The sequence below is a fragment of the Rousettus aegyptiacus genome, unplaced genomic scaffold (genome assembly GCF_014176215.1).
Source record: "Rousettus aegyptiacus isolate mRouAeg1 unplaced genomic scaffold, mRouAeg1.p scaffold_m13_p_12, whole genome shotgun sequence".
Classification (NCBI taxonomy): Eukaryota; Metazoa; Chordata; class Mammalia; order Chiroptera; family Pteropodidae; genus Rousettus; species Rousettus aegyptiacus.
The window spans coordinates 37,292,498-37,305,349 of record NW_023416287.1 but is presented as its reverse complement, the minus strand read 5'-3'; the positions used below and the strand labels follow the sequence as shown (position 1 = coordinate 37,305,349).

General features: G+C 34.7%; 1 protein-coding gene across 6 annotated transcripts in view; it reads right to left on the bottom strand.

Annotated features, from left to right (window-relative positions):
- KIZ (kizuna centrosomal protein) overlaps nt 1-12,852 on the bottom strand; it is a 105,065-nt gene that overhangs the window by 66,955 nt on the left and 25,258 nt on the right. For all 6 annotated transcript variants that reach the window (XM_016126362.2, XM_016126364.2, XM_016126365.2 and 3 more), the window contains 2 exons: nt 9,366-10,011; nt 8,668-8,983 (listed from right to left, as the gene is read on the bottom strand). In XM_016126362.2, the coding sequence (XP_015981848.2) occupies nt 8,668-8,983; nt 9,366-10,011 (962 nt within the window). The remainder of the gene's footprint in view (nt 1-8,667; nt 8,984-9,365; nt 10,012-12,852) is intronic.

Below are 12,852 nucleotides of genomic sequence, written 5' to 3'. Positions count from 1 at the left end.
GATGGAATGTTAACTAGCCTTACTGCGGTAATCATTTCACAGTATATACAAATATCTAATTATTATGTTGTACACCTGAAACTAATATAAGATTATGTGTTAATTATATCTTAATAAAAAATTCTTTCTAATAAAAAAATAACCAACCAAAAAAAATGTTAACTATTTATCCACATAATGAAGCAACTGGACATCCACATGCAAATAAGTAAATCTAACCACAGACCTTATACCCTTCACAAAAAAATCACTCAGAATGGATCACAGACCTAAACTGTAAAATACAAAACTATAAAACTCTTAGAAGATAACATAGGAGAAAACCTAGATGACCTTGGGTATGGCAATGACTTTTCAGATAAAACAACAAAGAATTGATCAATGAAAAGAAATAACTGATAAGCTGGACTTCATTAAAATTAAATATTTATACTCTGCTAAAGATAGAGTCAAGAGAATGAGAAGACAAGCTACAGACTGGGAGAAAAAAATTTCAAAGGACACATCTGATAAAGGACTGTTATCCAAAATATTCAAAGAGCTCTTAAAATTCAACAATAAGAAAATTATCAATTTTAAAAATGAAAAATGGGCCAAATTAAATCCAAAGGAAGCAGAAGAAAAAAATAATAAAATTTAGAGCAGAAATCAATGAAACTGAAAACAGAAAAACAAGAGAGAAAATCAAGTAAACAAAAAGCTAGTTTTTTAGGGGCTGGGGTGAAGGATAATCCCCTAACCAGGTGTATTAGTCTGCTCAAGCTGCCATGACAAAGTATCAGAAACTGGATGACTTAAAAAACAGAAATTTATTTTTCACAATTCTGGAGGCAGGGAAGTCCAAGATCAAAATGGTGGCTGATTTGATTCTTGGTGAGATCTTCTCACTGTATTCCTGCACAGCAAAGAACTAGAGCTTTGGTATCTCTTCCTCTTCTTATGAGAGCACCAGCCCTACAGAATTAGGGCCTTATCTTTATGACCCTTTTTAACCTGTATCCCCTCCTCACAAGCCCTATCTATAATCACATTTGGTGCTGGTGCTTTCACATGAAATTTGGGGAACACGAACTTTCAGTCCATAACACCAGACTAACCAAGAAAAAAAAAAAGAGAGAAGATCCAAATAACAGAAATGAATGAGACACTACCAGTATTGATCCTATGGACATTAAAAGGATAATAAAGGAATAGTATAATCAACTCTATGCTCACAAATTTGTTAGATGAAATGAACCAATTTCTTAAAGAACACGATCTATCAAATCTCACACAAAGAGAAATAGATAATATGAATAGAACCATATATGTTAAAGAAACTAAATCATTAATTAATAATCTTCAAAAACAGAAAGCACCAGGCCCAGATAGGTTTACTAGTGAATTATACCAAACATTTAAAGAAGAAATTATACCTATTCTATACAATCTCTTCAGAGGATAGAAGCAAAGGAAATACTTCCTAACTCATTCTATAAGGCTAGCATTACCTTTATACCCAAACCAGATAAAGCCACTATAAGAAAGGAAAAGTACAGATCAGTATCTCTCATGAACATAGATGTAAAATCCTTAACAAAATACTAGCAAACTGAATCCAACTGTGTATAAAAATATTATATACCACACCAAGTAAATTTTATCCCAGGTATAGAAGACTGATTCGACATTTGAAAACAACAAATACAATTCATCATATCTACAAGATAAAGAAGAAAAATCAGATGGTTATGTTATTAGGTGCAGAAAAAGCATATGACAAAAGTTAACACTCATTCATGATAAATACTCTCCGTGAACCAGGTACAGAGTGAAACTTCCTCAACTTGATAAAGAACAACTAGAAAAAAAAGACAGCTAGCATTATATTTAATGGGGAAGGACTAAATGCTTCCTCCATAAGATCAGGAACAAGGCAAGGATATCTGCTTTCACCATTCCTTTTCAACAATGTACTAGAAGAGAATGCGACAAGAAAAGTAAAGGCATACAGACTGAGAAGAAAGAAAGAAAACTGTCTTTATTAGCAGATGACATGCTTGTCTATGCTGAAAATCCCAAAGAATCAACAAAAAACTCCTGAAGCTAGTAAGTGATTATAGCAATGTTGCAAGACAAAAGGTTAATATGTAAAAGTCAACCACTTTCCTATATAGCAGTGATAAACAACTGGAATTTGAATTAAAAAGCACAACATCATCTATATTAACACCAAAAAACCCCACAAAGTACTTAAAAATAAGTCTAACAATATATGTACAAGAACTACATGAAGAAAATTACAAAACTGATGAAAGAAATTAAAGACATCTAAATAAATGGAGAGATATTCCATGCTCATGCATAAGAAGATTCCACATTGTTAAGATGTTAGTTCTTCCCAATTTATCTATGGATTCAATACAATTTCAATCACAGTCCCAGCAAGTTTTTTTTTTTTTTTTTTGGATATTGACAAACTGATTCTAAAGTTTATATAAAAAGGCAAAAGACCCAGAGGAAGAAACAAAATGCTAAAGAAGAACAAAGTCAGAGGATGGATACTGTGTGATTTTTAGGTTTACTATAAAGCTACTGTGATCAAGACAGTGCGATATTGATGAAGAAACAGATAAATAAATAAATGGAAAAGAATAGAGAGCCCAGAAATAGACTCACACAAATATAGTCAACTCTTCTTTTATGAAGGAGCAAAGACAGTTCAATAGAAAGAGGACAGTTTTTTCAATATATGGTACTGGAAAAAAATAGACATCCATATAAAAAAAATTAATGTAGACACTGACCATTGATGCCTTTCACAAAAATTAACCCAAAATGGATCATAGATCTAAATATAATATGCCAAACTATAACATTTCAGGAAGATAACAAAGGTCTAGGTGACTTTGGATTTGGTGATATGTTTGTAGATATAATACCAAAAGCACGATGAAAGAAAAAAATGATAATTTTGATTTTATTAAAATAAAAAACTTCTGGGGCCCTTAAGATGGTGGCAATACACTGAGTGGCTCGCCTGGCAACAGTGGTAGGATGGCATTCACTGCTAGGACTAGTCACCCCAAGAGTGGCTAAAAAACAAAACAAAACAAAAACAAAAATAAAACCTTCTGCTCTGCAAAAGACACTGTAAATAGAATAGAAAGACAAGCAAGAGAACTGGAGAAAATATTTGCAAAACACATTATTCTCTATAAAAGACTTGTATCCAGAGTATAAAAAGAGCTCTTAAAACTCAATAAGAAAATGAACAACCTGATTAAAACATAGGCAAGAGATTTAAACGGACACCTCACCAAAGAATATTTACAAACGGTAAATGAATACATGAAAAGATGCTGAACATCATATGTCATTAAAGAATTGCAAACTAAAACAATGAGATATCATTATATAGCTATTAGAATGGCTAAAATAGAAAAAAAAACTGACAATACCAAATGCTGACAAGGATGTGCAGTAATAAGAACTCCCATGGGAATCAAAAATAGTATAGCCACTATGGAAGACAGTTTTGCAGCTTCATACAAAACTAAATTTTGTCTTACCATATGACAGCAATTGCAATCCTTGGTATTTACACCAATGAGCTGAAAAATTATGTCCACACAAAAACCTGCACATGGATGTCTATAGAAGCTTTATTCATAATTGCCAAACATGGAAGCCACAAAGATGTCTTTTGGTAGGTGAATGGATAAACTGTGGTACATCCAGACAATGGAATACTCTTCGGCACTAAAAAGAAATGAGCTATCAAGCCATGAAAAGACAGGAAGGAATCTAAAATGCATATTGCTTAGTGAAAGAAGCCAACCTAAAAAGGCCACATACTACATGGTTCCAAGAATATGACGTTCTGAAAAAGCTAAAACTATATAAACAACAACAACAACAAAAATCAGTGGTTATCTCAGGTTAAGGTTAGGAGAGAAAAGAGATGAGTAGATGCAGCACAGGGGATTTTTAGGCAGAGAAACTATTCTGTGTGATGTTACAAAGGCAGATATGTGACATTATTCATTTGTAAACAAATAAAGCAAAACAAACAAACTAAACCTCACAATACACTGCTTCATTCACCATAGAAATAATGTTTGCATAAGAAACTTCTTATTGGTTAATGCGGATGCGCATATCCATTTTTCTAGGTCCATGCCAGTCTACCATCTTTGCTTACCATGCATGTGGCCATGTGTGAAGACATACCTGATCAAATGATGAGGGTATAGGGCAAGAAAAGCACAGGTTACCTTGGCTTCTAGGCTATTCTGCCACCCTGTCAACAAATGTTCCCCCAGTGGACCTTGAACCCATCCGATTCAGCCTACTTTGGGTTACTATGGGGAGTGGCTTCTACCCATGTAATCCTTGCAAAGATACAATCCTCAGTTCCAATTTCTATCACTGCAGAACAAATTACCAATTTAGCACTTAACATAAATTTAGCACTTAACACAAATTTATCTCACAGTTTCCAAGGGTCAGGGGTCTGGGTCTGGGTTAATGGGGTCCTTTGCTCAGAGTGTCACTAGGCTGAAATCAATGTATAGACTGGGACTGCAATCTCCTCTAAGGCTCAGGGTCCTCTTCCAAATTCACTGTGTATTGGCAGAATTTAATTCCTGTGGCTATGGACTGAGGTCCTCAGCTCCTAGGGGCTGCACACCATTTCATGGTATGTGGCCTTCTCCACAAAATGGCAGTTTGCCTCTTCTAGGTGAATAAGAGTATCTCAGCTACTTTGAATCTCTCTGCTACCAGTAAGGGCCCAGTCCCTTTCAAAGGCTGATCTGTTTAGGTCAGGCCCACTCCAGATAATTCCTTTTTGATTAGCTCAAAGTCAATTGATTTGGGACTTTCATAATATCTGCAAAATCCTTCATCTTGGTCATATCACAGCCTCTGTCATATCATACCCTAATTATGGGAGAGAAACTCATCAAACTCACAGTCCTACCGACACTCAAGGTGAGAGGATTACACCGATGTACCCCAGGGGACAGGAATCTCAGGGGCCACCTCGGAATTCTGCCTACTACCTGGACAATTAATCCTGATGAAATTAATGATATCAGATTAATTATCTTAAATCAGGTTACTCGCCATATTATCCTCTTAAAATAACCTTCAACAATGCTGCAAAACATAGAGAATAAACTCTAAATTCATCCACTGGACATTCAAGGCCTTTCTCAACCTTTTCCAAGCAACATTTTTAAACCCTTACTCCAACTAGTCTTCCACTAGCCCTCAGTCACATTCTTTGCTGTCTTCCTATGACCTTCATGTTCTCTCTATTTGCATTTCTTCTTGCACTCTTCCTCTAGACCAAATTTGCTCTTTTTTCTCCTTTTTATTTAAAGCCTGTATAGCCCTCAAGATGCTGCATCCACACCTGTACAAAACCTTTCCTGACCCTTCGGTCTCACTTGGAGCTTATTTTTATTTAAATTTGTCCTAAAGTACTGTGGCAAATTATAAATATGACCATAAATTCCTCATCCCTGTGTGCATATCCTTTTGCAATGAGACTTTGCAACTCATCTCGTCATGAGAAGCTGTATTTCACCATCTCTTGACTCTAGGCTGGGCCCTGTGACTTTTTTTAGCCAATGGTACATTAGTAAACATGGTGCAAGCAGACACCTAAAAAGTATCTATGCACTGGAGCTTGCCCTCTTGTGGTCTTGGGAATCCAATGCTACAATTACCATGTGACCAAGCCTGGACTACTTTCCCAAATGATGAGGGACAAATGGTCAAGTTATACCTGTGGTCCCACCTGACATTGGGCCAACCACCTGTCACATGAAAAATAATAAATGGCTAGTGTTTTAAATCATGGGGCTTTAAAGATTCAAGGTCCTCCTTTTAGACATTTTTTTTTTAACTCAGCTCATTCTAGTATGGTTTCTTGTGAGGAGTTAATTATAACTTGCGATGAAGGATTAGCTCATGTGCATGACTCACAGCCTGGTTTTCAGTATCTGGAAGTACATGTAGGAATGGGTCATGAAGCTTTTCAAAAATGCTTGGCTTTTAAAGGTGGAAGCAACCTAGCATCCATTGACAGATGAATGGATAAACAAAATGTGGTAAAGCCACACACTAGAATGTGATCAAAAGGAATGAAATTCTGATATTCATGCTACAACATGGATGAACCTCAAAAACATTATGCTAACTGAAATAAGCCAGACACAAAAGGACATCAATTGTATAACTGCCACTAGAATAGACAAATTCATAGAGACAGAAAGGTTAGAGGTTACCAGGGACTGAAGGGAGGGCAGAGTAGAAGGTTATTGCTTAATGGCTGTGGAGTTTATATTTGGGGTGATAAAGACTTTTAGAAATAGTGGAGAAGATTGTACAACACTGTGAATGTAATTAATGTCACTAAACTGTACACTAAAACATGGCAAATTCTGTTATATAAATTTTAAATAATTTTTAAAAATTAATAATGTAATATACCAAAATCCGTTGAATTGTACACTTTAAATGGGTAGATTGTATGGTACCACAATTACATCTCAATAAAGCTGTTAAGTTTCTTAAAAAATAAAACACACAATAAACAAAACAAACAAAGCAAAAATAACCCTTGGCTTAACTTTTCTCATCGGGTAGAAACTATCCAGCCTATTGTACTTCTCACCTTCATTGCTAGAAAACTTAAGTTTTATGATCAAGCACAGCAACTCAGATAGCACACAGATGTGCTAAAACAAAATAGTTATCATCATTCTCATCAAATCAGAGGTTCCAATTTCCTGTTTATATCCTTCTCTGTATATTCCTTTGTCTCACCTCTTCATCTTTGTTAACCAGAATTCATTCAACTAACTTTTTCTGGGCCCCAACAAACCCCAAAGTAAACTGATAAAATGGACCTTTGAGGTCACAGTGTTATTCTGTAAATATGACCCTATAGCCTTAGACTAATAAATAACCCTCAGAGCCAAGTAGAGGAGCTCATGCTAAAGAGGAAATAAAAGGACATTTCAAAAGCAGCAATGAGGTCAGCAGATTAACCAGCAGCATTTAAAACTACCTTCAAGATATTCTTGTGGAGTACTTTTACCTCAGAAAATCAATAGGCTTGAATCTGATACCACATACACAGAAAACAACCATTGCTAACTGACTTTTCACTCTGGGAGCATTCTATTAAGAAAAATATTTAAAAATTCCCCCAAATGCCCATATTTAGTAAAACTATATCCCCAAATTCTAAGGAATTTGGCTTTAAGGTCATAGGAAAAGGTCATTCACATAGGAGAGTAGAAGATAGAACATTCTTAATTTCACACACATACTCAAATTTTTCATCTCGGAAAAAGACTGAGTCCTGGGTAAGCACACTAGTTCCCTAGTTAGCCTACCAAAATACTAACATCCAATGAATTGGTATTTTAAAAATCCTGCAAATACAAAACCCAAAATAGATATATTCTACTTGATGATATAATATGTAATATCTATACCTTCTTGATGACAAATAGGTATTATTACTAGAAAAATCCACTTGACTTGTCTCTGCAATAAACCAAATTTCCCAAGAACAGGAACCATGTTGGTTCCTCCATCTATGGCACAAGTACTTTATACTTGGATGTACTCTTAATAAATATTTCTTAAACATCAGTTTGTAGTCAATCAGACTATGACTTAAACTTTTCACCAAAAGGAGATAATGAATGGTATGAAGCAAAATATAAAAAGGTACAATGGTGCTTTAAAAGAGAACATATACCCTCATATACAAGAATGCCCACTTGGTTTTTCGCTGTTGCTGGGACTGCTGGAAAGAAAGAGCGACAGTATCACGGTATCTTGGGGTGGTGTGGGGATCAGGGAGGCTATGTGAGAAGTCTGCCCTAATGTGTCACTTTGCTCCTGGCCTTAATTTCCTCATATTTAAAAGGTAAGATCTATCTTAGGTTGTTTACTTAGGTTCCTTCTACTTCTAAAAGAGATTTGATACCAGTAAGTGCTATTTTTTATTGTAGAATTGGTTTTCAATAGTTTCTATGTTTTCTATACAATTTTATCCAGTATCCCTAATCAATAGTAAAAAATCATATTTGAGTTTTTATGAGTTGAATATTATAAGTGCTCAAAATATGTAACACAGATTATTCCTATTTAACATTAAATATTCCAATGTCCTAATACTTACAGTCAAAAAGGAAACCTGGCTTGGGTATACTCATAGAATAACTTACAACTCATATTTAATTGTAAGACAAAAATGACACTATGGCAAGGAATATAAGGATTAAGCAAATTAATGAGATACAAAGTCCTTAGTCTCTAAAGCTGAATTCCTAGTAAATCTAACTGTTTGTCACCTTCTGTTTTACCAGAACTTCAAAATGATTTATTTTCTAAAAGGATAAAGGGTAGGGGGTAGGGGCACATAACTTATGAATTAACCAGGAATTGTTTGAATATAATTGTAAACTGCCAATCGATATGATTTTAATGATATTCATATTTTTAAGCTATTTCATAAAAAAAGAAAGACAATGAGACTTAAGGAACTTACACATTCATGACTGAGTGTTCAACAACATATTCCCAGTAGAATCATCTCTAAAAATGTCTATAATTAAACACAGAACAGTAAAAAAAAAAAAAAATTGAATGGCTTACACTCTTGTTGGTGAGTTATTGGAGGATTCCTTTTTTGAATCAGGAGAGCGTAAGGTTTGCAAAATACAATTATGTTTTTCAGTGGATGAGGCATCTCCTTCTTGCTCAGAGTGGATTAATTTTAAGGCCTCTATTCCATCTTCTTCCTCCATCTTGTCACCCAGATTTGGCTCTGGTACTGGACTCTTTAAGATCAGATCATCTTCACTTACAGAAACTGTAAGGTCACTGCTGCTGCTCAAACTTTCCTCCTCCTGCTCTTTCTGCATTTTTCTGAAGGGCTTCTGTGACTTTGAGTCCCCATGAGAAAGATGACCTGTAAGAGGGGGTATGAATAGATTAGTGATCCCTAACTTCAGAGAGAAGCAAGATAAGATGTTACACCTCACAGAGGGAATTACTCATCAGTTAAAAACATGTAGTAACAATGTACAACTCATTATAGTATTTAAAAACTCATTATAAGTATTTTTAAAATATCACCTTGGGTTTAAAAATCAGAGAATTCACTTGCAAAAATATTTTCATGTACATATTTAAGAATACATTAGAATGGAATTTGTTGGCAAAGACACTATATTGTTTTTTGGCAGAGATACGAAAATTAGAGAGTATATTTTGTTCTCACATAAGACTACTAAGTACCAAAAAAAAAAAAAAAAAAAAACCCAGCAAACATTCTCAGCCTCTCGCCCCACCTGAGAAACCTTCCCAAGCAGAATGCTTCTCTTGAGAACACTTATTTTCAGATGCACAGTATTCTGAGACTGATATCGGAGAGACGGGCAGTCTGGCTCTTTCTTCCTTGACTTCAATATGTTCCTGTGTCAGTATTTCTCCCTCTGATCCCCCTGATCTGCTGGAACTGTCACACTTTAAATCAGTGGTTCTGTTCTTTGGACTTAATCTTTCTCGTAACAGGGAATGGAGTTCAGGAGACTTTTTGCCTTCAGATAAATTACTCTTGCCATGATGTCTGTTGCTTCCTATCTCCAAGCAATGAGTTTGTTTCTCCTCAGACAATGTGCCAGCTGTGACTGGCGTTTTCTCGCCAGTCAGAAGAGATGTCTTTCCATCTATTTTGTCAGACTTATTTAAGCACTGCGTGTCACTACTAGTTTGTACTACATAGCTGTCTGTCACATTACTGCTTTGGGCTGTCTGTTGGTGTGCACATGGGTCAGGAATTGAAAAGTTCTTTGTGGGTTGGGAAGATTTCTGCTCCGTACTGAAATCTCCAATGCTTGAGAAAGATGGCATTTGGCAGCCCATAAAGATTGTTGCTGGTTGATACACCCCTCTTGACACGGTTGTCCCTGAGTTAATTCCTGCCTGCACTGCAACCTGCAGCATCAAAAGAGATGTGAGTTAAACATATTGCATATGAACAATTAAGTTGTTCAAGTTGCTTTCAGAAATGAAATGAGGTAAAAGAAGACCAATGAAATCAACAACTAGCACGTTTTATAAATCTCATAGCTTCCTACAAAATGAATGAACAAAAATCAGTATAGTCCACACTACTTAATTTTAATAACAATATTTGTTCACAAAGCAAATATTGTCAGGAACTATGGAATCTATATTTTTCAAAAAGAGATGCAAAAAGAGAGAGATGCATACATTGCATAAAAACATGAATGTACTTAATGTCACTGAATTGTACACTTAATCATAGTTAAAATGGTAAATTTTATGTTAATATATTTAACCATATAAACCATATACATTTTTTAAAAAGCCATGAGTTCATGAGAAGCTCAGATTTGATGGAACAGGTACAGTGAGGGTATATAAAGGACTACTGAAGGTTTCAAAACTCATTTTCTAGTATTATGTATAATATAAGAAAACTTCCAATTAATCATATTCGGGATTGCATTAAAATATACTGCATATGTGTAAAATAATAATTTCCAGTCAAACTGCAAATAACAACAATGTTTTTCCTGAACATCTTCAAATAGTTTTAAAGATATTTAAAACGATTTAAATGTACTGGCATGTCTACGGGGACAATAGCATTATCTCTTCGTTAAAAGGAGAGAGAGGAAGTAGCAGAGGGGAGAAGGGCGAGAAAGAAGCAATTGGTTCAGCAGCTTGATCAGGAACACACAGTGAGAAGCAGAACTGAAAGTACCAATCATGAAGCACTGAAGAAGTTAAGTGCTTTTCTTCCAAAGGGACCAAAGCATCTCCATATACATAATAGCATTTAGTTCACAGTCCCCTACAGAGTTGATGAGGAAATATATTTGTACCCCTCTTCTGCAAATGTAAAAACCAAGGCCCCAATTTTAAGAGAGAAAATGTCATATACATAGTTGAAACAAAATCCTGGTCTTGCTTCTCTTCAAATACACTGCTTCTTCTATTCCCCCAACAAAAGACATAACCTTGAAGTTAAAAGCAAATGAACAAGGATATGTCAGAGAAATGGCGGAATAAGGACCTTTCAAAAGTCTCTGCTCTGTACAAGAAATGACACAAGAAAACATCTTTAGAATAACTTTTCAGAATCTGGAAATTAACCAAAAGCTTACAGCTATCTGGGGAACATTTATTCAAAAAAAAAAAAAAACCCTGAATCTTGATAAGAACGGTGTACTTTATGGTGTTTTAACTTGCCTTATTCCCATTCTCTATCTTCAAGTCTATAGTAACCTTGAAAACTAATAGCTTATAATCGGCTTGTAAAACAGCAGCCTAACAGACACTAAAAGGAGAAGGGATAGAACTCCTTCAAAGACCCATTCCCAGAGAACTGTCATTATCTGAATGCCCGGTGTTTCCCTGGAATAAAGCACTCACCAGATTGTATTCGTTTGACCTGATTTGCAGCTGACACACCACAACTGCTTTTTCCCTTGAGGGCATTTATTGAAAATATAATCAGAAAGGATTTTGAAGAAGCAATGGTGAAAACTTTTCAAATTTAACAACAAAGCATTACTATACACATCCAAGAAGCTCAATAAAGTCCAAGTATAATAGACTCAAAGAGACTTTCACCTAGACACACATCATAGTCAAACTCCTGAAAGCCAAAAAAAAGAGAATCTTAAAGCAAAAATAGAGAAGTTACTCCTTGCATGCAAAGTATCCTCAAAAAGATTAACAGATTTCTCATTAGAAACCATGGAAGCCAGTAGATAGTCAGATAACATGAAAGTGCTGAAAAAAAAAAAAAGACTGTCAATCAAGAATTCTACATCCACCAAAACTTTCCATCAAAAATAAAGGAGAAATTAAGGCATTCTTCATAAAGCAAAAGCAGAGAATTTGTCATTATCAAACCTGTCCTACAAGAAATACTATAGGAATTCCTTAAGGCTGAAATGTGAGGACACTACACAGTAGCTCAAGTCCATATTAAGAAATAAATAGCACTAGTAAGGGTAACTATATTGGTAAATATAAAAGACAGTATAAATACATTTTTGTTTAAAACTTTTTAACAAGACAATTGCATTGAGCAACAATTATAAATCTATGTTAATATAAGCACATAAAATATAACAACATAGTTTGTATTACAATAATGCCCAAAGAAACATGAAAGGAATGAAGCCTCTATGAGAGCAAAGTTTTTGCATGCTATTGAAATTAAATTAGTATTAACACAAACTAGATTATTATAAACTAAAACGTTAATTATAACACAGGGGCACCTACAGTAAAGGAAATTAAAATTAAAACTGTACAATAGAAAATATATATTTAATGTAAAAGAAGGCAGCATGGAGGATTAAATAAACAAAAGACATAATATATAGAAAACAAAGAGCAAAATGGCAGATGTAAATACTACCTTTGATGTAATTACATTAAGTGGATTAAATACTATAGTTTAAGTCAGACTGGCAGAATGGATTCAAAAATTTGACCTAACTATATGCTGTCTAACAAGACTTTTAGATTCAAAGACATAAATATGCTGAAAGCACAGGGAAGGGAAAAGACATAGGAACAGATTCTTATGGAAAAAAATATATACTATGCAAACAGTTAACAAAAGAAAGCTGGAATAACTATGCTAATACCAGACAAATAGACTTTAAGACACAAAATTGTTACTAGGGACACAGGACATATTATAATTATAAAAGGGTCAATGTGTGAAAAATGTATAACAATCAGAAATATATATGCATATCTAACAACAAAGTCCTAAAATAATGAAGC